Here is a 12,714-nt window from a genome sequence, read left to right as displayed (position 1 = left end):
CAGTGAGCTGAAACCCTGCCACATAGCAGCTCATGTGAACATACAGGGACTCACACTGACTCTGGGCCAATTAGCATTGAGATGGGCTGTAAAATTAGTGAATTAATCTTTTAGTTTTTAAAACAAATGTCTAATTCTAAAACCAGTACATGCTTATTGTACAAAGTTAGGAAAAACAGAAAAATAGGAAGTAGGAAAGAAATTAGACATATTGTCACAATCTCAAAACAGGATGTGTTTCAGTCCAGACTTTTTACCATGCATACTTTTTGATTAGTTGTTCTCAAACATATGCTAGTTCTGTTTGCTACTCTTTTTTTTGCCAAAGATAATAGTATAGGCATGTCCTCATAAATTATTTATGGGGTCCTTATTAAAAATTCTTTATAAATGCAGCTCTTCGATTGTTATTTTTTTGGGGTACAACTTGCATACAGCAGAGTTTACTAATCCTAGGTGTAGAGCTTGGTGAAGTTTTGATACACATACATCCATACAACCACCATCCAGATCCAGAGGATAGGGAGTTAGCCCTATCACCCCAGACGGTGCCCTTGCACCCCACCCAGAGGAAAGGGCCACTCTGACTTCTATGCATGGATTAGATGTGCCTCTTCTTTAACTTCATATAAATGGAATCACAGATGCTATTCTCTTTCTGTCTGGCTTCTTCTGTGCAACAGAATGCCGTAACTATATGGCAGAACTTTGTTATTAGATGGTTGAGCCCTTTCCATGGTTCACTAACATGGACAGCATGTTTTAAGTGTTGCTGTAAGTGCTCTGATATCTCCACCATGGAGGAAGCTCCCAGTGTCCCCAAAGCCACCTTCACCAGGAGAGCCAGAGAATCCCCATGGTCCTCAGAGAAATAGGAAGAATTTCTCCTCCCTGCCACTGTCACGTTTTGCCACCCGTGTGCCTTAGCAGTGATGTTGAAGTCCAGTGACTCCCAGAGCCCCTTCACCTTCTGCTCCAGACACCTTTCATGGTGAGCAGATCTGGGAGGCCATCATGCTGTCCTCTCTACTCTTGCTGGGTCTGTCCATTAGACACTTCCCAGCATGACCCCTTTCCTCAGCCCATGTACCATGTTCCCCATGCCCAGTGCAAATCTTCTAACCAAGTAGAGACTTACAGGCTGTCCACCTCATCACTTTATTAGCTATGTCCACACTTAGTATAAACCCCTTAACTCGACTGGGAAGTCTGCTCTATGCATTTTGGGAATTTCTTTCAGATCAGTGCCTAAACATGGGGCTAATGCCACCCTATGTGCAGTAACAGAAGTCTAATGTACCTATTAAGGTATATACTAGACCCGCTGTGATTGTCAGTGGGTCAGGTCACACCTGCAGCTCTGTGTTCAGCTCTCTGCATAATAACAGGATATTATGTAGGACTTTTTCTGTTGCCCCAGAACTGGTAACTATGGCCTGAGGCTGAGGGCAAAGAGGTGTTAAGTACCCTGCAGTTCTTCAAAAAACCACTGACACCTGGGATCATACACCTCCTCCAGGGTTTACTAAGACTGACGGAATCAGCCCTGTGCCCCCAGTCACCATGACAACCCCTCTCAACCCCTCTGTATAAGGAAACAAGTTTGGGCAGGAAGAGGTTGTAGAAGTGGGTGGGAAGGAGGATGGGTTTCTTCTCCCCGAAGCCAAAGGAGGGGCCTCTGAAAGAATCATGTGAGGAATGGGGGCTTGCAAAAAGGGGGACCAGCACCTCATTCTTGGGTGGGGGATCCACTGGGCAGCAAACCAGCTGAACTAAGAGGAGATTGGAGACAGGTGATGGTGGAGACACAGGTCGTGGCAGTGAGGCAGCAAGGATGTCTCAAGGACGTCAAATTATAAGCATGGTGCTTTAGTAGTGGCATCTGGAGAAATTTCCAACCTCAGTCACTGACCACATCCAGGGCCAGCCCTCCACTAAATTCATGGGCTGCTTTATGGAGGTCAGCTCACCAGCCCAGATGCCTCTTCTCTCATGGTGAGTTTCCTCTGGGTGACCCTTGGTGGCCTTTGCTGCTGGCTAATCTCACCTGAGGCCATTTCAATTTGTCAGGGAAATTTTAATCATGAGGAAAACAGAAGTGGAAAGATGGAGTCTTGATGGCTCACTCCCAGGAGGCTGCGGGGCCTCTCTGAAAAATGCTCAAACTGCCCCAGCTGCCACAGATTAAGGAGGATGGTATGGGGTGGACAAACCCCCAGCTCCACTGAAAATCTTAAGATATCTATGCCCTGGAATGATCATCTTTCCTTACATCTGCTTAACTCAAACAGCCCACTTAAAAGTTCTCCTTGGAATAAAGGATACTTGAGGTTTCCTCTTCTAGAAATGGAGATAGTTGTCAACTTTTAAGTGGCAGTTACTTTGGTGACAATAAAATCTCACTGTAGCCGTTATTACTGTGATGCAGGACTTTCCTTCGGTTCCGTGGGGTGCTCAGGAAATTTCACATACACCTCTATTTCTGTGCTCTGAACAGTCCAATGTGATTATTAATAGTCCCTTCTCTCCCACTCCTCCCCTTTAGCAGTCCCTGGACTTGGAGATCCAAGGGCACAGGGATTAACATATCCTTCCTTGTGTACCCACCCCAGTCTGACACACAGTAGATCCTTAGAAGTGTTTGTCACATTGAATTCCATGATGGAAAAACAAATGGACACGTTTCCAAATTTTATTTATGAAGTCACTATATGCCGCATGTATTCGTTAACTTTTTTGCTTCTTAGCAAACAAGCCCCACAGCCCAGTGGCTTAAAATAGCAAATGTGGACCTCTTGCTCCTGTGACTTGTGTCTGCTGTGTGGCTGGGGCCCTGACTCTGTTCTTTGTGTCTTCTCGCTTACTCACTGGGGCATCTGGCCCGAAGGGGTTGTGGTCTGGGATGGGTCTTCCTGTGGCTGAGCAGGAGAGCCAGAGGCTCCACCCAACAACTTTAACACTCTGCTTGGATGAAGCAGATGTCAGTTCTGCTCACTTTCTATTGACTGAGCCACCTGTGGATGGGGTGAGGGTGTCCCTCCTGTAGGGCACGGTGCAAGTCACATGGCAAAAGCATGTGTAATCACACCAGGCAAGGAGTGAAAAGTTGGGAACAGTAAGACAGTCTGTCACACCACACCACAGCATAGCAAAACAAGCAGTTCCAAAAAAAGTTTTTTATTGTAGTAAGAATACAACATTAAAAAATCTTTTAACAGATTTTTAAGGGTACAGTACAGTATTGTTATCTATAGGCACATAGTTGTAAATCAGATAACTTAGAACTTATCTTGTATAACTGAAATTCTATGCATGTGGATAAATGGATAAAGAAAATGTGGTCTATACAGACAAGGAATATTACTTAGCCTTAAAAAAGAGGGGGAATCCTGCAATATGCAATGCAACAACATGGATGGACCCAGAGAACATTATGCTAAGTGAAATAAGCCAGACACAGAAGGACACATACTGCATGATTCTGTTTCCAATAGGAATCTAAAATCATCAGCCTCATAGATGGAAAAGATAGAGTGGTGGTTGTCAGAGTTTGAGGGAAGGAGGACATGGCAGTTGCTAATCAGACAGTTTTTTTTTTTAACAACATAGTTAGAGCATTGATTCGTTTTGCAAGTCATAGTTTTTTAAAACAACATTTTGTCATCATCAAAACAAAATCAAATGCATTCATTAGGATAAAACAAGTATCTGCAGGTTAAGCAATACCCTGCAACACACACACTTCTTTCTGAAACCTTCTCTAGCCATGAGACAAGAAAGTGAAACTATAGTAACTTCCAGCTCCGCAGGTTCCAGGTTCCAGGCTCCAGGTTTCAGGAGCCCTGTGTTTCTTGCTAGCATCAGATCAGAAATGCACTAACATGTATGTACATTCTTAACTTGGCTCAGCCAAGAGGGAAGTCTTTGCTTACTTAAGTGAGATTCTCCAACTCCCCTCCTTTAGAAATAGAATTTAAAAGCTTTGATTAGGAGTCAGCTTGAATTAGGAGTTCCCGCTGGCCAAACAGGGGACAGACAGTCTGAGGATTAATAGGACACTGGCAAAGCACTGAAGCAGTCGAATATGATTCCATCCATGACTTCCTAGTCTTCATAATGATGCACAAAAGATTTTTGGTAGCAAGTCAGAGAGAATAAAGACACAGTTGAGATGACAGTTGTTGAGTGGGTGCATGCTGTGATCCAGCTGATACTATTTAGATGCTGCCTCACCATGAGCTAGTAAACCTGTGGATCACAGACCTCCAACTCCGTGATCAACATTTATGTTGAACCAGCAGTCTCCCAAACATACCAGGTGCTCCAAGATTTTAAGCTCAACACCAGAATTGTCTCTATGACTAATACAGTATTTTTAGATTTGGCATAACAGTAACTCTTAAAATGATACTTTACCACAACTGTAAGTCACAGTTTTCAGCTTTAATTTAATTTTTACCTGACTTAAAAAAAAGTTGTGTATATATATATATATATATATATATATATATATATATATATATGAACTTTTTGTCTATATCCATTTGGAAAACATTTTTTTCCAACCTATCTAGGGTCTTCCTCATCCTTGCCTACCCTCCCTGGTAATAGACCCTGAGGTCTCAGGCCAATGTTTGATTTCCAAGATGGGCCCCTTCTCTCCTCTGAGCACATACCTGAGTGTCCCGACCAATTATTTTCCCTCTCCCGGGCCCAACAGGGGGTTCTTGTTGCACAATTTCCTTCACATTTTCCTGACAGCTACTCTCCCGGAGCACCACAAACTGGCTTTTGGGATAAGGCAGCCCTACAGGCAGAGTTATATGATAAAGGCTGTAGGGGGACAGGCGGGCATGGGCAGCAGGAAGGCAGGGGAAAGCCAGAAGGAAATGAACAGTGTCAGATCCAGAGACACAAGGCCTTTCGGGGGTTCTGCTGCATCCTTCCTGGCTTCTGCTCTTAGCCAGCCCTGGAAACATTCCTGTACATTCTCCTGTGAGCTTACCTGTTCACTTTGGATGGAGGAACTTGTTGGTGCCCACCCCTTTCTCATCATCACTACCTCCAATCCTTTGCCTGGAAAGACCAAATGAGGGCTTTTATTTCTTCATCTCATCATAGATTATGCCTATTTTATAAACAGGCATTTTAATAAATGTTTGTATATGTGGATGCTGCCTAAGGAGTTTGTGAACAATGAGGCATGATACTTAATAGATTTCAAATGTAGGGTGTGTGGTTGTCATAGCTAAACTGTAATAAAGCAAAAATGTGTCATGCACTTAACAGAAGGGGAACATGGACCCAACTCAGGCTCCCAAAAAGTTCTTACAGTTCCCACGCTCTCCATGACCTGGTTGGGGGGAGGGCTTCGAAGTTAAATATGGTAGGAGATGGTGCGAAGGGCCAGTACTGCTACCTGGCTGGGCAAGCAAACCCCTTACCTTCATCCTCGTCCAGGCTCAGTCATGCTCATACTTCCTGCTCTGTCCTCTTGGTCCTGACCCCACTCACCCTCTTTCCCTTCACCCATGCATGTCTCATTCTCTTCCCTACCTCCCACTGATTGATTAAATAGATTGACAGAATCAGAGTGAGCAAGAAATGGTGCAGATGGGGAAAAGGGAATAAACACAAGGCGATGTGGCATTTTCCAGAAACTGCAATGAGCTTGTTGGAGAGTCCAAGTCTGTGCCCACAGTTGTTCTGGAATATTCCCCGAGCGCATGTTGGCTCTACAAGGAGTGACATAAGAATGTGTTGGTTCACACAACCCTGAGGTTCCTGGGAATTTGCTTTAGAGATTTCAAGTCCTTTATTCAACAAACCCTTGAGGCTTACTATCGTATAGAGATTGTTATCTCCCTTTAAAAATAACAAGCAAACTGGTACCGCTCTACAAAGCAGCAGAGACTTCCTGCTCCCCAGTGGAAGGGGTGTATGTTGAACTCACTCGATCTCCTGTCTCTCCATAGAAAACTGGGCATTGTTTGCAGAGGTGTTTGGCAATGTGCTTTCGGAAAAACACGGAGAGATATCTTCTGAACTTCTCCCCGACGAAGGCGTAGATGATGGGGTTGATGCAGCAGTGCGTCAGCCCCAGGGTCTCAGTCACCTGCATGGCTTGGTCTAGCTGACTGATGTTCTTACAGTTACTCAGGCCAAAGAATTCCTGGAAGGTGCTCAGGAGGAGGACGATGTTGTAGGGAGCCCAGAAGAGAAAGTAGACGATCATGATCACGAAGATAAGCCTCACGGCCTTGTGCTTCTTCTTCTCATTTCGACACCGAAGCAGGGTTTTCAGGATTCCTGAGTAACAGATGATCATGACAATCAGTGGCAGGACGAGGCCCAAGATACTCCTCATTACTGTATGGAAATTCTTCCATCCTAGTGGAAAATAAGGGGCACAGGCGTAACCAGAATGTTCTTTTTGGGATTTGATAAAGATGATTCCAGGGAGAGAGATGAACACAGCCATCACCCAGGTAACCCCACTTGTCACCACCCCAAACGTGACCGTCCTGGCTTTTAAAGCAAACACAGCATGGACTATAGCCAGGTACCTATCAATTGTCAAGAGAATGATGAAGAAGATTCCACCAAAATAACCAATGTGATACAGCCCTGTGAAAAATTTACACATCGCATTCCCAAAGACCCACTGGTCAGCAGCATAGTGAGCCCAGAATGGGATGGTGAGGAGGAAAATCAGGTCAGAGACGGCCAGGTTGAGCAGGTAGATGTCAGTCATGCTCTTCAGCTTTTTGCAGTTTATCAGGATGAGGACGACCAGCAAGTTGCCCACAAAACCAAAGATGAACACCAGCGAGTAGAGTGGGGGCAGGAGCTGGGCTTCGATTTGTCCCACGTTGGTTTTTTGGCAGGGCTCACTGTAATCATAGTCATAACTGGTGGTGGATTCTTCACTGTTCCCCTTGATGTTCATTGCAAACAGAGAATAAGATGTGGACAGCACACTGTGGCTGAACTGGGGAAATGTGTTGTTGCCATCCATCTTCCTCTGTGCTGTAAACAGAACAGAACCGTGACACACAACACAACGGCTGCAATCTCCAATCTTAACAAGGTCCCTGCTCCACTTAAGCAACATCCCAGGCTTTGTCTTTGCTTCGCAGCCATCTCCTTGAAGGCATGTGTGCTAGTTCATCACTTCCCCTTACTTTTGATCGCAGACGCCAGTCATCTCCTCACAGCTATTGCCCAACACCCTTGGCCTTCCCAGAGAACCTGACTCTCATTATAAGGCTAACCATGCTGAACACTTGTTTTCTGTACCTCCTCTGTAGTGGAACAAGGCCTGTGACCCATTCCTGGATGATAACATATAAGGGGACTCTGCTCAGGGGCTTCTGGGAATGTTCATAATAAACCAGTATGAGTTTCATTTTCTGTTACTTGCCACCCAAAGTGTTCTAACTGGTACCCCTTTCAACTTTCTGCCTCCGTCATCCTGCCAGAACTTCTCTTGGCAAGGGTGCAGTGACAACCCAATTTTTAAATGCCCTGGCTTGGTTTTAGTTTCATCCTCATCGAGCATTTGATTTTTCTGCCGACTTCTTCCATTTTTAATACTTTTTTGGCTTCTGGGCAGTTAAGCTTCTGTCTCACCACTTTAAAAAATTTTCTTTGTTGGTGTCTCCTCCCCCTGTCCACACTGTAAAAATCCCCAGGCACCATCCTTGGCTCCTACTTCTTTACCTTTTACCTCTTTACCCTTGCTCCAAAGTTCTTCCTGAATTCTGTTGTCTAATCTCAAGGTTCTAAGTTTCCTGTAGTCTAGTGCTTCCCAAAGCTCTGCTTTCCAATTCCACCTCAGGATTGAATTTTCCATTTCCTACTGCATGTCTTCCTGTGGATATTTTCATTTAACCAATATTTATTGAGCACCTACTATGAGTCATACTCTCTTTTAGGCACTGGAGATACTGCAGAGAGCAAAGTTGGTATCATAGAGGTACTACCTTGAATTCAGTCCACCCCAAACTGAACATCCCTGGAAAGTTGCTTCAACTTGTGGATTCCCTGTCTTGGCTCTTGTCGTTTACTCCATTACCTAAGAAGCAGGGTTTGGCATTATCTTGGGTCTCCTCCTCTTCGGAAGATTAAGAGCCAGGCCTTTGGAGCCGAACAGACCTAGATTTGAATCCTACCTCCAACCTACAAGTTATATAATTTGGGGCTAATTACTTCTTCTACTATTAATTTTTTTATGTATACAACAGTAACTATGCTGAGTTGCTGTGGAAACAAAGACTCAGTGCAACATCCAGTACAGAGAAATGCTCTGCATTATTATTACTGTGTTGTATGAATTCTGCCTCATAAACACCTCTCAGAGTCATCCCCTCTGCACTTTCAACTGCCACTTTCTTGGCCTTCTGTGCTTTTCATTTCTGGCTTTGATAGGTTCTTTCATTTGCTCATGCCTTCTTCCTAGTCATGCTCTCTTTCAGTCTGTCTCCTCTGAAGCTGAAATTGGATCATGCACTTCTCAGTTTAAAACTGGAGTAGCCCCGTGATATGTATGCCTATGGTAGGGACTCAAAGGCAATGGCCAGACTATTAATCATGGCTTTTTTAAGCCCATTTCTTCTCAGCTTTGTCTCTAATCACTTCTCAAGTCCCAGATCCTGTGCTCCAGCCATATCCATCTTTTTTTCCCATTTCTTCCAGACTTGCCATTTCCTTCAGGCTTCAGTGGTTTTGCACATGCTTTCCGCTCTGCCTAAAATGGCTGGTGAGCTCCTTTTCATCCTGCAGTACCTTCTGCTCATTCCCTTTCTCCATGAAGTCCAACCCACCTCCTCTGTCAAATCATTCTTATCTCATAACACTGTGCATGCCTCTAAATAAGCACATTATCTTCTACATACTGTGTGCTCCTTGAGATCGAGGACTAGATCACATTTCTTTCTCCAGCTCTTACGATACCTCCTGGCTAAAGGAGGCATCAATAAATGTTCACTGAAAAAAATACACAAAATTTGTTTTAACAGTATGAGTTGGCTCTCAAGAATATTCTTTTTTTTCCCTAGTAGTGACTGTGAATTTGGTTTTATCTGTGTACACACCTCAATCTTCCATTTCTCTTGTGATTGCTAATTTCACAGATCTTGCATTTCACATGACTGAACTAGATTCTTTAAATTGGCAGCAACTAAATAAGACCTCTGGTCAAACTTGGGGAATAAAATGTATCCACCTAAAGAATTAAACCTATGGTCATTGGTTGAATGTTCTTTAAGCTCCTGGTGCTGTGCTAAATACCTTACATGGATTAATTACTTTAATCCTTACAATTTTGTGAGATAAGTATACATTTTACCAATGAAGAAATAGAAGCATTAACAGACTAAATGATTTTTCTCAAACTCACAAAGCAAGTAATGGCTGAGCTGGAATTTGAACCCTGAGCTATTTCAAAGGCCCTCAGAGGTGCTCATCTTCAGGCTCTGAAAACAGGGATGAATGTAGAACAAGTAGCAGGTTTTCTAGTTATTCTCCCGTGCCTTGAACAGAACTTCTTTGGCATTTAGCCTTAGAAATCCACACACACTCGCCCACACAAGTGTGCCCCATTCATGCATGCAAAGTGCGTACATGTCCACACATACGCGTGCACGCGTACACACACACACACACACACATTTCCGCCAGAAAATAAACTCCATGAGGGCAGAGAGGTTTGTTTTGCAATGAACTATCTTGGTGCCCTAGAACCCAGCCTGGCACATAGAGACTGCTAAATAAATACCAACTGAAAAAGTGAATAACAGAGAACTAGCAGGCTGCAGGCTGCTGAGAAACAAAAGGCTCCCTGTGGACTAGGCTCCCAGAAAATCTAGTGGGAGATCTTATGAAAACTAAGATGCACAGGGCTTCATCTCCTCATTGGTGTGGGAAAGTGAGGGCTGGATCGGGGGTTCTCAAATCCTGGCCTTCAGGATCCCACAGGAAGCCTGTCAATCAGAAATATAGGGCCCAGATCCTCGCTCTGGTGATTCAGATTGGGGGTGAGGCTGGGGGTGAATTGCCTCAACCACATCTGTCGTGTGTTTCCTATGTTTTGTTGTTCACTGCCTGGCCTCTCAAATACCAGCCACCCTCTCCTTTTTATCACCTATCCCTTGTCACCCCAGCACACCTAGCTCCTACCACAACAGACACACAGCAAGGTGGAGGTTTAGGTGTCACTTTCAAGTGTCAAGACACATCACCCAAAATTGATTAAAAGTTGCCTCTCAGAAAAATTCATTCCTCACTTCAGCCTCTGAATTGAGGCAAGAGGTTCATTTTGGTTCAGGGCCTAGACTATCACATATATGGACTAGAAGGGGGAAAACTTGGGGGTAGAAGTTCCAGCTCTTCACAGCCCTTGGGTCTGGTATGGGCAGAGTGAGAGGAGCAGTATTTGAGATTGATTGTCCTACTTGTCTTCATTTAGCACACTCTCTCCTGCCACCTGAGCCCTGAGAGGGAGTCTCACTCTACTCTGTGCTTCCTCACTGCCATCAGGGTCTCTCTAATATTTCTGGCACAGATGCCACCCTCCACCCTTTTCTACTGTCTTGATCATCCCCCAAGTTCCTGGGCTATGCAGACCCTCAGGGTGCTCCCACTCCCTGCATCTCTAGCATTGAGATGCTTCAAGCCTATAATTCATGAAGTGATGAAAAAAGCACCCCCAACTCACCGGTAGATGGCTTCTTCCAAGTGGCACTGGTGTGTCAGGCTTCTCAGCAACTGAACCAAACAGATCTGGAGGTAGAAAAGTGGTGTGCAGAAGTAGGAAATAAAGTTTCCTGTAGAAAGAGAAGGCGGAGATACAAGGTCAAGTGATGGCAAAGATTTGAAAAAATATATATATAGTTCTTCTTTTCCAGCCAGGGACATTGTACACTAGGTTGAGGTCTCCAGAGTAGAATTTATTTTGAAATCTTGCTTATGCAACCTCTAGGGTGAATCTGGCACACCCTGTGTATCTGCCTCTGGGTGTTAATGACTCTGGGGTTCTTTATCTTGTGGGTCTCTGTATCTGGAGATCTTTCACTCTCTTCTGCCAGTAATAATTTGCATGAAACAAGCACACCAGAACTTCATTTCCCAGAGGATAAATGCTACTGGGGGCTGTTGGCTAAGGTGGAGGAAATATAATTAGATTTTATGTGACCATGTGCACTGATTTCATTGGCACCATAGATTTGGGATTTGGTTAGAAATTTTATTTAGACAGAGTTTTTTAATGAAAAGGGAATGCTAAATGGTCTCTTGTGTCAGAGATGTCCTTAGCAGGAGGGTCCTCCACTGTTATAGGTCCCACTCCTCAGAAAGAAATCTTGCTAAAAGAAAACACCATTAAGATTCTGGGAAGATGATGGAGTAGGAAGCACCAGGAATTTCTCTCCCCACCTAGACAACAATTCCACTGGCAGAATCTGCTTGATCTAACTGTTTTATAACTCTGGAGTCTGTTGAGGGTATGCAACTTTCAGAGGAAGGCTTGGATGATCAATTGCAGTTAACTTCCACCAATTTAAGCTCTGAGCACAGTAGCAGCTACCCATTCCCCCCCACCAGGCACCTTGACAAGCAGCTGTGCATGTGTTCCTGGAGTAGCTTGCACACAGCTTGCAGGAGACAGGGTGGGCAGAAATTGGACCCTGCCCTCCAGATATCGAGGATCTGTGCTCTGATTACTGATGATTCCTTCTGATCTTAGAAGTGCAGACAAAGAAAAGAGCAGCCATTGTCATTACATTTCCCCTTCATTGTTACAAGCCCCTTCCCCTCTGGCTGAAGTGACTTTCAGAGGATTTAAAGAGCCAGCGCCCTTTATTTCTCTCCCTTTCATTTCTCTCTCTCCCTTTTCGGGAGCCAGACATTAAAGACTGGGACCTTCGAAAGCAGCTGCATTTCTAGGGAAAATTAGAAAGTGACTGCACATACCCAAGTAAAAGCACAGGCTCAGAAAATACCTCCTGAGAAGACCTTAAGTTCACATTTTAGTCAGATCCTTGTCACACAGAGAGATTACAACAATTACTGAACTCAGGTTCGGCTGACTGCCACTCAAAAACCAATAATAGAGAGGCAAGTGTCAATAGAAAGGAAAGGTGCTTTAATCAGAAAAGCCAGCAATCTGGGGAGAATGTGTGCAGGAGAATGTGGACGTATGTCCTGAGACCAACTCTGAAGATTCCGCTCAGCCATTACAGTTTTAAAGGGGAAAAGGGGGAAGAATCTGAGTGAATCATTGAGGCAGGAGGTTGAGTTCAGCATCATTCTCCATTGTGTGCGGGCTGGCTGACTCTCTCTTCAGATGTTATTTTGCCTGTGTGATATGCCTACAGAATTAAGGGGGCTGTTGCAGGTAGAGAGCTAGTCATTCTTTAACTATTTAATTCTTCACTCTTAGTTCTTTTTATCTTGGAAAAGAATCAACAGGTTAGACAAGGTATTGTGTGTATTCAGGAGAGCATGAGTCAGGAGTTAGGTTAAATTGCCTAGTGCTCTCATTCCTATAATTAGGTTCTTTCACAGTTAGAGGGGGACAGAATTGGGCAAACAGGAAAGGGGCAAAAGAGCTGCTTTCAGTTCCCCACTGTCAGACATCATTCCATTTCAATGCCATTAGGGGCAAAGTTCTGTCTTCTGTAACTTATTCATGCTGACATAGATCACCATATTCTC

General features: G+C 44.2%; 1 protein-coding gene across 1 annotated transcript; it reads right to left on the bottom strand.

The window, feature by feature from the left end:
* Positions 1 to 3,230: 3,230 nt before the first annotated feature.
* On the bottom strand, positions 3,231 to 11,040 carry CCR2 (C-C motif chemokine receptor 2). Its single transcript, XM_006200720.4, has 2 exons — positions 10,718 to 11,040; positions 3,231 to 7,029 (listed from the first exon to the last, which is right to left on the bottom strand). Exon 2 carries the CDS (start codon positions 7,016 to 7,018, stop codon positions 5,897 to 5,899), a length of 1,122 nt encoding a protein of 373 aa, XP_006200782.1. The 5' UTR covers positions 7,019 to 7,029; positions 10,718 to 11,040; the 3' UTR covers positions 3,231 to 5,896.
* Between the last annotated feature and the right edge of the window lie 1,674 nt (positions 11,041 to 12,714).

Source organism: Vicugna pacos, chromosome 17 (assembly GCF_048564905.1).
Source record: "Vicugna pacos chromosome 17, VicPac4, whole genome shotgun sequence".
In the NCBI taxonomy this organism is placed as follows: domain Eukaryota; kingdom Metazoa; phylum Chordata; class Mammalia; order Artiodactyla; family Camelidae; genus Vicugna; species Vicugna pacos.
The sequence above is the reverse complement of the archived record's forward strand: the minus strand, read 5'-3'. Positions and strand labels throughout refer to the sequence as shown.

Excerpts from the sequence above, each read along its gene's own strand:
- CCR2 (XM_006200720.4), bottom strand. The coding sequence starts at position 7,018 with ATGGATGGCAACAACACATTTCCCCAGTTCAGCCACAGTGTGCTGTCC.